At 39.5% G+C, this 13,976-nt stretch overlaps 1 protein-coding gene across 2 annotated transcripts in view; it reads left to right on the top strand.

Moving 5' to 3' along the window:
- grk6 (G protein-coupled receptor kinase 6) overlaps nucleotides 1–13,976 on the top strand; it is a 47,035-nt gene that overhangs the window by 17,801 nt on the left and 15,258 nt on the right. For both annotated transcript variants that reach the window (XM_079647553.1, XM_079647554.1), the window contains exons 4-6: nucleotides 3,620–3,697; nucleotides 4,412–4,512; nucleotides 6,103–6,195. In XM_079647553.1, coding sequence (XP_079503679.1) covers nucleotides 3,620–3,697; nucleotides 4,412–4,512; nucleotides 6,103–6,195 — 272 coding nt within the window. The remainder of the gene's footprint in view (nucleotides 1–3,619; nucleotides 3,698–4,411; nucleotides 4,513–6,102; nucleotides 6,196–13,976) is intronic.

The following is a 13,976-nucleotide window of genomic DNA, read 5'->3' on the forward strand; positions in this document are numbered from 1 at the left end:
CACACACACACACACACACACACACACACACACACACACACACACACACACACACACACACACACACACACACACACACACACACACACACACACACACACTTGACCTCCTCTGTCGCTCTGCTCACTTGGGGAATGTTTCAGTCACACTCTTGTTTTATTCCTGTGTGTGTGTGTGTGTGTGTGTGTGTGTGTGTGTGTGTGTGTGTGTGTGTGTGTGTGTGTGTGTGTGTGTGTGTGTGTGTGTGTGTGTGTGTGTGTGTGTGTGTGTGTGTGTGTGTGTGTGTGTGTGTGTGTGTGTGTGTGTGTGTGTGTGTGTGTGTGTGTGTGTGTGTGTGTGTGTGTGTGTGTGTGTGTGTGTGTGTGTGTGTGTTACTCTGGTATAATATTCTCGTACTCATAAGTCCTGTGCATCCCTTTTAAGTGCTTCTGCAAAACTGCTGTGTCATGTTTTACTCATGAGATGCATTAGGTGCAGACGCTGCTGTAATACATCAAGTAGGACATAATGTTGCCATTTACAAAACAGGATGCGGATTGAAATATACTTAATACAGATGTTAACTGTCATGTTGTCAATTATTTGTAAACAAGACAGCGTCTACACAGCCACATGCATGCTCACAATCACAATGCTAACATGTTGATATTGGGCAGCTATAATGTTTATCATCTTAGTTTAGCATGTGAGCATACTAACATTAACTTATGGGCATTATACACAGAGTGCAAGTAACGCACATTGGAATGAAGTTAGTTTACGACCCAATACAAGCCAAACTAAAGTATTGGACACAGTAAATGCCCTGATGATGGAGCTAGAGGGAAAGAACAGACAATCAATGAATTTATTGAAATTCACCACGAAATGTGAACCTCGTGGTAGCTTTGGGGAAAGGTCAGAGGATGAGCAAAACTCTTAGGATACATTTTCTGGGAACCATAAATATCTGTACCAAGTTTTGCACCATCCAGCAGATGTAGAGATACTTTACTGAATAAGACCTTGACCTGCAGGTGGTCTTACGCAACATTTCATGGGACTGTAAATATCATTAGGCTCTGGGGTCCATCCAAAATGTATCTGAAACCCCCTGTTTTCTACCAGATGTTTTTTGTAAAAACACGCTTCTGACAGGTTTCTGTTAATCCAAGCAGAAGGTAGTCCTTCCTGAAGCCACTAATTAAACAACTGTTCGTTTACATTTAAAGAAAAAAGCTATTTCTATTAATGATGGATTCGAAAATAGCAGGTTTTGCAGGTTGTCCGTGTGATTGTGGGGATTATTTCGGACTGATAAGTGGCACATAGTGTTTCAACTCCACCTTTCTAGTATCGGCTTAGCTCGCTTTGGATCTCAGCCTGAGGTGAAAAATTCCAAGTGTCAGGTACTATTATTTATAAGTATTGCTAATAAACTGTGTTGAGCCAAGCCATAACATGCAGAGACTGCGGCCCTGGGCTTTTTTCAAATACCTTATTAAAGAAACACGTTAAAGCGCTGAAGAAAACGTGCTAGCCTAGCAGCATTAATGCTACAAACAACCCGTAACGCAATACTCTCTGTAGGAGAATACATAACATTGGTTCAGCTTTCTCTGAACACATGCATTCCTTCTTGGTCATACATTAAAGGTCCACTATTCTACTGTTTTTCATCAATATGTTATAGGTCTCAGATATATACAAAACATGTCTCTGAAGTGTTTGGCTCAAAATACAGAACAGATAATTGCAGCATCAAAAGTGCTGCATTTCAAAAGTGATGATTCTCTCTCTTTTACTTCAGATGAAAATAAGGAGCCACGCCCCTCTGTGAGATATTTGGTTAAAAATAACACAATGGTGCTCTAGGACGAGATTCAGGTGATAAGGTGGGGGGGGGGGGGGGGGGCGGGGGTTACCTTGGTTGGTGATTGGCTAATGGTTAAACAAGCCAAAAAAATCGTTATGACATCATTAAGTGGCCTAAATCTGATCAGCTCATTTTCAGACAGGTTTTTATAGAAATGGATCAGGACAAAAAGTGAGCTAATCTTTTTCCTGAAACTTTCAGAATGTCTTTACACAGAGGGGACACATGTTATAAAAGACATAAAAAAGTGGATTTTGCATAGAATGTGACCTTTAAATCCTGAAACATAATATCGTCTTATATTATGACAGAAAACACCAAAGATTGATAATCTCTGCTAGCAAAGTCAAAGCTTTGAATTCATTTTGAGCTTCAAATGAAACATTATTATTTATTATTAAAACTCATATTATCATTCAAGTAGTTCAGATCAGACAAAATCCAGGTCAGCGTTCACTGGAGGTTGTCTTTGTGTCTCTGATGTGTGAAATGATATCCCGTTGGTTCATCAGTCAATACAGTAATTGGTGGAGGTTGATGAAGACCTCATCTATCCCTCAGTCTGTCAATGAAAATGGCAGCACGGCTCCAGTCTGACTGACCAGCTGATTTAGCTTTACAGCTTTCAGACATCCAGCGGATACGACTCACATACGGAGCAATTATGTTCTCTTTTACCCCTCGACCGCTTCCCGTCTCTTCCCTGAGAACGAGGACGAGATGGAGAGGGAAAATGAGATTTGAACCGTCTCCACTGTCACTTAGCATTAGTTTACAGGCTCTCGCTGTGAGAGGGCAAAGGAAGCACTTTGGAGTTTTCCAGTCAGGATCACTTTACTGCAACAAGTCATTCAGAGGGATGGGGGATGTGAGGGGGAGTAGATACAATCAGGCCATGTGCTGCAGGGTGTGGAACAGGCCTTGCTATACTTCAATTCAACCTTAAATGGGGTTTTCTGAAGGAAAGGCCTTCATTGGAGACACAGGGAGCTGGAAGCACAGCTGAGCAATCATTCAATTGTATCCTTCATTGACTGTCAGGACATTATAATGATGGTATGATCTGATAGCACCATTATTGTAGAAAATGTCCAATAGTCTAATCGAATTAAAAATAAATAAATACTAACAAAGCATGTAATTGACTTTTTGTATGCCTCTGTGCGACAACACCTGATGCTCGAGGCATTATGCTTTTTTGGGTTCTTTAATTTGGCACACACATCCAATCTGAATCGAAGATGAACTGAATAGATTTTGAGGGTCAAAGGTCAAGGTCACTCTGACCTCTCGTCTGTCCAATTTTTGTCAACTGAACAACTTAAAAGGGAATAGTTTTACATTTGGTTAAAGAAAATCCACTTAAACTGATACGATTTTGGTGGACAAACGTCAAAGGTTTGTGACATCACGAAAACATGTTAAGCCTTATCCGAAGAAATCATACGCTAATTGTGACAATCTTTCAGAAATGTGTAACAATATAAAATGATAGATTGATTCAATGTTGGACAGACATGTATGTTAACTGCAACTTCCATAATTCAAGTATCCCTATACCTTTTTGTAAATCGATTTCAATCAGAATTCAGATTCCTATTGTTTTTAACCAATATCACCATGGGTACATGTTGTTTATACATTTGGACGACATCCACAGGTGGTGTAAAACTGCAGATCTGGGTAACTGTGGGTGAATTAGGAAGGAGCTGACGATCACCTCTAGCTTCTCCACTCATTTGGCCTCGCTGTTTTTCCCTTCAGGCGGAGTACGAGGTGACTCCAGATGAGAAGAGGAAGGAGTCCGGCCTGGAACTAGTCGACAAATACTTCAACCCAAAGGTAGATGCTGCTTTAAAGGACCTCTGTCAATGTCTATGTTTATCTGGGGATAGCCATTCAATACAAACTGTGTATACTTTAAATTATTGGTGTGACATGATAAATAGTCTGGACAAATTTAGATTGATTTCTAACTTTCTGGGCAGCCCTGGCTTCTATATAAAAATCTGAAATTCTGCACACTTTGATATAACAGTTATATTTCCTTGATATTTAAACTAGAAAGTATTCTACAGCCTTATGCTGCGTTCACAGCGGACGCGATGCGATGTTTAGGGGCGGCGCAATTACATGTAAAGTCAATGCAGAGACGCGGACAGACGCAAATTCGCTCCGACGGCGAACATGAAGCGGTGGACACGGTGGACAAACAAAACAAACTGAGACAACATAAGCAGGGGTGCACACAACTTTCTCAGTGAGGTACTCAGATGAGTACCTGGAGTCAGTGTTTGGTTCTCCAACTTCTGGCTCCCCTCAAAGTTCCCATGAAGCCCTCTGTATCGCGAATAAAGTTAGTCTATCTCTGCTTCCGTTTTTCACCTGCTTCTGTTTTTATCTGCGTGCATACAAGTCTGGGCCTGCAGAGTGACGAGGATAATAATCTATTCCGCACCATCGTAAACCCAGTTTATCCAGCTTTCCTCTGTGAGTGTGCTGTCAGGGGTTGAGTCACGGTGTTTACCGGGACTTAATGTGTTCTTTGCGGTGCAGTCGGAGGACCACGTGCCTGAGGTGGAAGACGCCATGATGGCTCAGTGCAACGAGAGGCTGCAACAGGAGGCCTGCAAAGAGCTCTTCAAGGACTGTACCAAGTAAGATGACAGGGGGGGACTCATCTGCATTTCTTTATATTGGTCCAATATTTAGTTTAGCTCCTTTTAGACAGGAAATCTGACGCAATGTTAGGTCAGAACTGTCAGGTCCTTGGTCTCACTTCTGAAAATGTTACTGTTTTAACGACTTGATAACACACAAAATACACTCATGCATTTTTTTGACATACAAGGGGTTTAATATTCACCACCATTCAGTGTAAAGAAACATTTATTGAGCCATTAAATGAATAGATACAATGTGCAATTACATCACTTTATGTTGCCTTTTTTGGGAAAATGCATGCAATGAGATACAGGCAGTTGTAGGCAAAGTCTTACCGAATTGAATTGAACTGAATCGTGAAATAATACCAAGTTATATCCGGGTAATTTCCCATTAAATAAAGCATGTATTCTCCTTTCTCTCTCTGTGAGAGGTTTTTGTTCTCCTCAATTTAATTAATCCTGTGGTCTAGCTACATGTATTCAAAGCACATCAAAACAAGTGCTGCTAACCGTCTGAACCCTGACCTGAATGTCAGCTCTGTCTCTGCTTCAGGTTTTTGGCAGAGTATAAAAAAGGTCACAAGGTCTACAGTAAGTCATGAGTCGGTGTGGTGTTAAAAGTCAAAGCTCTTTTTGTTGTTTGATGAAGAAGTAGATTATCAAATGTCTGACTCGGGTGTGTTATGAGTCCAATTCATGAGCGTCACATCTGTTGGCCTTTTGTGGACAAGTATCCCAGGGGGCATTTTTAGAAACATATCAAACAAACGCTACTGTATAAGTGTGAAAGAGTATGATAGCCTGGGTTTTGCCTTAAATACGTTTAAAAAAAGTCACAAATACAAGAAACAATGGTCAGACAGAGCATCTTCAGGCCTGTGTAATCTGTTCTTGCTTTGGATGTTGTTCTCTATTATTTCTAAAATGAGGAAGTTCAGTTCGTAAAGGTTAAAAGTACTGAGCATTAATGATAGTTGGAAAAAGTTAAGATGTGATGCAGAGAATCTTAAAATGACATTTTAAATGACTAATGGAAATAAGAAGTTGCATGAAGTAAGCAAACATTCAATAGAGACATACTGTATAAACAGAAATGGAAAAGTTTTAATACATTAGTTTATTGTTCATTCCATACACAACACATTGAGTAACGTCCTCTATCGGCTCTGTTCATGCTTGTTGTGAAGTGAAAGGCTGCACAGATGCCAGTTTGTCAAGTACAAGACTCAGTATCAACACTACAAATCTAACCTTTGTCTATATACGGTATGTCTGCTAAAAAGGTAAGGGAGAAGTCTGGTGATGTTCTTAAGGTTGCATTATATTATAGTGTGATTTAATTTCTACATTGAATTGAAACCAATAGTACCTCACATTTAATATACAACCCATATGCCATTTTAACTAAATATGTTTCCAATTTGAAACAGTTTTTTCAGGGTTGTGCACACTGTTGCAAAAATCCTGCCAGTTACACACAATGATTTTATTTCAATAATTTGCCAAATGCTTTCTCTTCTCACATTTTCAAATGTTCTTTTCTCCAAAGCTGACCCTTTTTCCGTGTGTTTTTTCCTCCAGATTGATCCACGACTACCTGAGCGTGGCTCCCTTCGCTGACTACCTCGACAGCATGTACTATAACAGGTTCCTCCAGTGGAAATGGCTTGAGAGGTAAAGTGTGTTATCAATGAGAGAAAACACCTTCTTCACTGTTTCGGTTTCTTCCTAGCGTGTGAATCAGCAAAATGCATCATTTCATTAACACACACACCACTTCAAATCTCACCTGGGCTCATTACGAGGCTCCGGTGTTCCTTCACTCCACCTCAGTACTAGTAACAACACGCTCAGCAGTGGTTGCCTCACTCCTTCCTTTCCAGTGTCCTCAGTTACGGGGGTGAGAACTAACAAGCAATGCAGAGTGATATCAGCATTACAAATTACAGGACAGTAGTTAGAATTTGCTCAAGACTCAGGGCTCTCGACTAACTTTTTTCACCATCCTCCCGGAACCGTCCCGAAATACAATCTAAGCCGTCCCGAAATTAATGTGGACCGTCCCGAATTTAAAATATTAGTTTTTCTACTACTTATCATTAGTTAAAATCATTCAAAGTGACCTTTAACATAAATAAAACATCATACAAATCATTAGATGATAATTCATTAACCTTTTTATTTGAGTAAATCAGTCAATCACATGACAAAGGCTAAATATATTTAAACAAACACACAAACGAGAAAATTACTAATATTGAATCAAATCAAGTCCCATCCAATTAACCAAAAAAATCCAACACTCTGTCCTGAAGACAGAACCCAGAGTAACCACTAACCAGGAGGACAGTCTGTAACACAGTCAGGAGACCTTTACAAACTGCCCCGCCCCCTCGCACACAGACGGGAGAGAGAGATCTCGTCTGGATTGGAAAGCTCGAAAATACATCATAGACGCATGTTGTAGTCTTATTGCATATTAGAAACGGAGTTGGATAAACTAAAACTGCGATATAATGTTTATGTAGCAATACTACATATGACATATATTTTTTAAATGTCTCCAGTACCGATAAAAAGTCAGATAACGTCGGAGCTTAACGTTACCACTGTCTTTAATAATTCCGGCCCGGGCGGAGCCCGTTTAATACCGGGGCTCGGTACCCATCCATACATGGGGAGAGGCGCAGCATGTTGCTAAGGACTAAATACGATGGAGGGTTCTCATCTCAGCCTTATTACCCATAGGGGATGAAGTGGAGTAAGTAAATAAAGAGGCCGGCGCTCCAGGGTCTGGTTCTGCTGTGCGTTTTTGTGATGTAAAGGTAAAACATTTCAGAATTCCTCCACGGGATACCATTGTCATTTTACATCACTCAACCCGCGAAATACACACACTCAGTACATAGCCTACTGTAGATAGACCCGCGAATTTGCGGGCCAGGAATTCGCGGGCACAGCCAGCTGTGCGGCTGGCTGACAGCACATGGACACAGTGTGTGTGTGTGTGTGTGTGTGTGTGTGTGTGTGTGTGTGTGTGTGTGTGTGTGTGTGTGTGTGTGTGTGTGTGTGTGTGTGTGTGTGTGTGTGTGTGTGTGTGTGTGTGTGTGTGTGTGTGTGTGTGTGTGTGTGTGTGTGTGTGTGTGTGTGTGTGTGTGTGTGTGTGTGTGTGTGTGTGTGTGTGTGTGTGTGTGTGTGTGTGTGTGTGTGTGTGTGTGTGTGTGTCTCTGTGTGTGTTTCGCGGGTTGCTAAATGTTTTGTGTGTTTATGTTGACAAGGAGGTTTAATAATTGTGTGCTACACACAACGTGCAGTCGATTTCATTTTCATCGCCGTTTGTAGTAGAGTTACCATGGTATTTTTATTTTAACTCTCGTCCCAAATTCGTCCCAAAATTATTTTTTATCCTCCCTGACACTATTTTTTTCGGCCCCGGGACGACGGGAGGTCCTTAAGCTCGAGCCCTGTCAAGACTTTCAGAGCAGTGAAGGTTACAGAATTCTACTGTTACAGAAAAAAACTCAAAAGGTTTGTTTAGTGTCATTAATATGGGTCGAGTGTTGCAGAAGGTACAGCAGGTAAATCTGTTCTCACAGTAAAGAACACTCATTTAGGTCCAAAACTACGTAAGTGACGTTCCATTTCTATAAATATAAGTAAACAAAAAAGCGATGGCAAGCTCTAAACAGTGTGCAAGATGCTCCAGTTTGTAGTCTGTCTGTATGTTACTGTACTGACGAAATAAACTACAATAGCAACAGTGCAGCTTTCTTGTCATTGGCCGGTCAAGTGCATCCAACAAGAAACACACACTTGGAATATATTTTCAAATGGCTTCAACACAACGTCATAGGAGAATTTGTTTATGCTTGTGTCTTTACTCTAAAATAAGGCATTTTGTCTCACAGTAGGACTTCCAATTAAGCATGACATGTAATTGGATGATACTCCTTGTCATGGAGGTGATCTCTGGGCTCATAGATCTCGGCCTCCGTTACGGGTTGTTTAGTTTTTTTGTTGTTGAAAAGTGTTCCCTGGTGCCCTGTGTTGTCTCCTCCCCCCTCACCTGTGTCCTGTTTGGTTGATTGGGTAGGGCATTTAGGCTCTGGGGTTTTGCTGTTAGAGGGGGAGTGTGTTTGAGAGATCCTGGTGGCTGCAGGCTGTGCTTAAGGCAGTGGTTCTCAAACTTTTTCTGTCATTCCCCACTTTGAACAGGTGGGCCTTTTCAAGCCCCACCTGTTCCTCATCGCTCCAATAAAATGGTAGGCCAAGCTTAAAATTGTCAAATGTATCGTTCTATAACAGGGGTCTCCTACCTTTTTTAGGATGAGAGCTACTTTCAAAAAATAAAACAAGTCGTGAGCTACTTTTACTCCTCTTTTTTTTGTTTTTTTGCAGTGTATATATTTAGCACATTTTAACATTATTATATGCTACCTTTAACCTTTGTGTGCTGTTTGGGTCGGTGGGACCCGTTTTCAGTGTTTACTAAAATAAAATGTATGCAATTGAATTATTTTAACCTGCTTTATTTGGTTGTGGACGTCACATCCCTCAGGAAGATTTTTTTTAAATGTTGAAGTTAAATGCATCAATCTGGTGCACTTTGAGCTAGGGCTGCTCAATTAATCGTATTTTAATCGCAATTACGATTTTGGCTTGCAACGGTTATGAAAACAACATAATCGAAATAAAACAATTTTTTTTTTAAATAGGTTTTTCAGTTGAATTATACTTAAAGTTCAGGGTAATCAACTGTTAAAAAAAACTTTTCAAATTATTTTCTTCAATAAATTGATATTTTCAAAGTAAATGGTTAATCGTTTTTAATAATCGTGATATCAATTATTGACCCATTGATTGATTGATCGAGATTATGATTTTTGCCATAATCGAGCAGCCCTACTTTGAGCACAACATGAATTTATGGATACAGCTCTCAACACTCAGATGAAAGGGAGCTGTATACTTTTCAATAATCCAAACATCTTTAGAATATGATCACAACAAATCATTTAAACTTGTTTATTCTTATCTTATGATACCTACTTAGCATTCTTTCTTTTTATTTATGCATATTTTACTAATCCCTCCCATTTTAAACTTTTTACTGTCCTATAGTACACATTGGAATGATTTCTTACTTTATTTTGTACAACTTTATTAAATAGATAAAGGTTTGCTCTCTCTCTTGCTCTCTCGCTCTCGCTCTCTCTCTCGCGCTCCACATTGCTTTTCTTCCCGACTGCAAAGCTGTTGTGTGTGTTTGTGAGAGCGTTTCACATGTGTGTATGAGAGATTTTTACCAGTGGTGAGCCTGTCTCTGAGGGCCTAAGATATTCTACAAAATAATATTTAAAAACATTAAAACAAATTATATTTGTCTTTATATATTTGTTTTAAATATGTTTTTAGTAATATTTGTCATTAGTTTTACCAAAAATAACTTGATTAAATTGTATTTAAAATAACATTTCCAAAGAAATAAATCCTTTGAATCTGCCTATTCAGTTTCTGTTTGAATGTGAAGGGTTAAATGAAAGAAGCTCGTCTCTGCGAGGTGAAGACAGGAGCTGTTGGACGTCCAGCTATGAATTCACAGAGGGTCAGCTATAGTAACTGAACGAGAGAGTAATGTCAAATGACAGTACAATTGACCAATCATATCTTCCCTCTAAATGGGTGGGTTATTATCGCGGACTTTATCACAAGTTCCGCCAGCTGTGAAACGTTTCTTGTTTCCATAGCAACAACAACTGTCAACAGCGTAAACTCGCCTTAAAAAAAAAACATGCCAAATTACACTTAAGACATACAACTGCAACGAAAGTAACAAACAGAATGCAATATCCTTTTCAATTTCAAAGAACACAAATTGGGTTATTTACAGGTGTTGTTTTGTGTGGTAGAGGGTCGCTTTCATTGATGCGTTTTGCACCCCGGGCCGTTGTTTTGATATTCCACCAGTGTGAAAAAATATATATATATATATATATATATATATATATATTTTGTATTTCGCGACCCACCTATCACATATCTGCGCCCCACACTTTGAGAAACGCTGGCTTAAGGGAACATGTACAGTGTGAGATCCTTGTTGCTGGTGTCATTGGGTTCATGCTGTAATAAATGCCCACACCGGGTTATATTTGGGAAGTCTGCCTCTGCCTCCTTGCTTGGTCGGGCCGCTCAATTGTCAGCTTCACACTCCTGTAGCCAAAAAGTTGATCCAGTTGTATTGCTGGCTCAGGGGAAATACTGGGATCTGAACTCCTGATATTCAAACGTACTGATTCAGAACAGAATCACATAAATTGTTGGCGGAGGAATACATCTGTCATTATAATAATGGTTGTTATGAGTTTGTTTAGAGACAGAGAAAGTTTGTCTCAAAGAACCCTGATGGTTCCCAGACTCCACTTTAAATCCTCACTGATGCTGTAAACATGCTCTCTAGCCCTCAGTGCAGGAGTGTTTAGTTACGATGGTTAAACTGGGACTTTCTAAGGATCACCTGAAACAACCACGAGTCCCCAATTCCCTATCCATCCACATGGGATCCATTGACGTGAATACAAAAGATAGCGCCTGAATCAACAACAGATAAAGACCTTCTAAGAAACCCAAATAAATGTCAAGAAAGTGAAAGATAAAGCAAGGATTGAGACAGATGTTATGTCTGTGTGCCCTCCAGGAACAGTGTTGGCTTCTTTCATTATTATTTACTGCAGAATGAGGACTGTTTCTTCCAGCACCTCGCGCTGATATCAAATACAACTAAAGTGAATGTCTGACCTCTCAGCTTTCCAGGAACTGTATAAAGTTGAAAATGGGGAATTGTTGAGTTATCAAGTTTTCACAAACTTCAGTGTGTGTACATTTGTTTATTAAAGGGACCCTTTTTTTAATTCTCCCTTGCCTGTAGTGTGTACTGTAGGTTTTTGTGCATGTAAATGGTCTGCTAAGGTTAACATCTTAACAACAGGGAGTTTGGAAATGTTCTCTATATTCAGCAGGCAGTAGGCTATATGTATATGCAAATATCTGACTCTCCTTAAAGATGTCTCCTGTTGCTAGGTGAGTCCAAAACGTATTTTCTCCTAGCAACAGCAGGATCCACACCTGACACGCATATGCATAGTGCTTTTGTTTTACACAAATGAACAGAAAGGATGCTAACCCAACTGAAAATATGGCCATTTCTTTATGCTAATCACTCTTCAGATAAGTGGCTTTACTTTCTGCCTCCTGTAACTGTAAACAGTATTTAAAGAACTTGTTTGACATTTTGGAAAATATGAGAGTTATATATCATTTTCAGTGAAAATTGTAATATTAATGCAAAACTGGTCATTCCTGGTAATATTCAGATTTTCTTTTTACTGATATTGCAAAATCAGTCAAAACAGTCAAAAGTATATTTTATAAAATTGTTCAGCCCTTAGTGGCACCACCCTCTGAACTGGAGCCGAGCTGATCCTGAATTGCATGAAGCAGGCATTTGTTCCACAGAGATAGCAATACAGGAAAATGAAATCTCATCCGACTTTCACCTGGATACAAGGAAATAAAATGTGCAAATTAGGCATTTATCTTCCTGCCTTTGGTCGGAGCACAACATCATGAAACAAATCATGAAACATGACTCCTAAAATAATCTCTGTATCAAGCCAACTGCTGCTGGTTAACAGAGAAACAGCACATTTTTTGTGTTTCATGACAAACACCTATATACACCTTTTAGTCCAGTTAAGAGTAAAACGTTCCGATGCGTTTTTGGCTCGTAAGTATTATACCGTAGAATAACTTTGGTTCAAAACTAAGCTTAGTTGTTGAATTGAACTGACAAACTTCTGTTTAATATACCGGTACATGAAGTCGTAAATAAACCCCCTATTTAGGTTTTAACCAATGTGAGCAGAGAAAGAAGAACACTTTGTAAGAATTATGCAAGACTTGCTTAGGGATATCACTGAAGCTTCTTGCAGCTACAGTAGTAAAGAAAATACATCTTAAACACACATGCTGATAGTCTCGACACTATCAGCATGTGTTGACTAGCCAAATTAAGGGATTGAAATACCCACAGACTGATGGGCTGATGGCACAGAACTGGGTCATGTTGATTAGAGGCAGCTGCAACTTTTGTTACAACCACTGTTCACACTGAATTAATAGAACATTTTAGTTTTGCGTCCATTGACTATCACCCAGGGAATAACAGGTCAACACTAACATCCAATGAAAATTGATTTTGACAGATGTAAGTCAACATTACCTCTTCCATTCAATTCAATATTTTCCAAGGTGAGGTCACAATTAGCTCCCGTGTTTTTGTTTAGTATTTCAGGGTTTACTTACTATTGTTATTATTCTATGCAACAGTCATTTGGGTGGTAGAATGGTTGTCCACAAAACCAAGGTTTCGATGGTTTGATAACCAGCCTCTGCAGTCCAAAAGTGGATGGGTGGCAGATTCCTAACCCCAAATTGACCCCCAGTAGCCAACAGTGTGTGCATGGGTGTGAATAGTTCTATTCTGACTTGTACTATATGTGAAAGCACTATGAATGATCACAAAGACTAGAATTTGGTTGTTTTAGATGTCGGCAAATTGGGAAGTTTGAAAAACTGCATTTCGCACAGCAATACAATTACAATTTAAAAACATGCAAACACACTATGCAGTTAGAACACATTGTATACGCAATGTTACTTTGTACGTGTTCTCTAGCAGAGACTTGAACTGTACTGCTCACCTCAAACGCCACGATTCATTATGCTGGCGTCTGTTTAAAAGACAACTCAGGAAGTCAGTGGGTCAATACAGGCCTGAATACAAGACTACACAAACCAATACCAATTACTGGAAAACTCAGTGTAAGAACAAGCAGGACAACTACCATCGCAGGGTTTATTAAGCATTGAATGACTCATTCTCTTTTAATGAGTCCATTCAATTTACCTGCTTCAATAACCAAAGTGTCCAGGGACCGGGTCATTGGTGGTGCTCCTCATTAGCAGCGTCATTAATCCATACACTGATGACTAACTGCACACTCTAAAACTGTTTTTAAGATCACTGTTGAAACACTGAGCTTCAATGGCAGCTACCAGTCACACAAGGTCATTATTGTTTTGAATACACTTCACAAGCATTCAAATTTACATTCACCTTAAAATACGTACTTTCCCCATAACATCTATGTCAACGTCTGTCCCACAAACTTACTGACCTGGATATCCACATAATGTAAGCTTAAACAGTTGAATAGCTTTGTTATCACATTCACAGATGCATTAAAATAAAACATTCAAGGGCCCTTTTCACCATAACGTCAAATAAACCCAAGGCATTAATAATGCCCCAAAAAGGATCCACATTTGACAACTTTGACAAAGTGTTAATAACGTTATATTAATAACGTTATGTTACGTACTAACATGTGTTG

Source organism: Notothenia rossii (genome assembly GCF_949606895.1).
Source record: "Notothenia rossii genome assembly, chromosome: 9".
Taxonomy (NCBI): domain Eukaryota; kingdom Metazoa; phylum Chordata; class Actinopteri; order Perciformes; family Nototheniidae; genus Notothenia; species Notothenia rossii.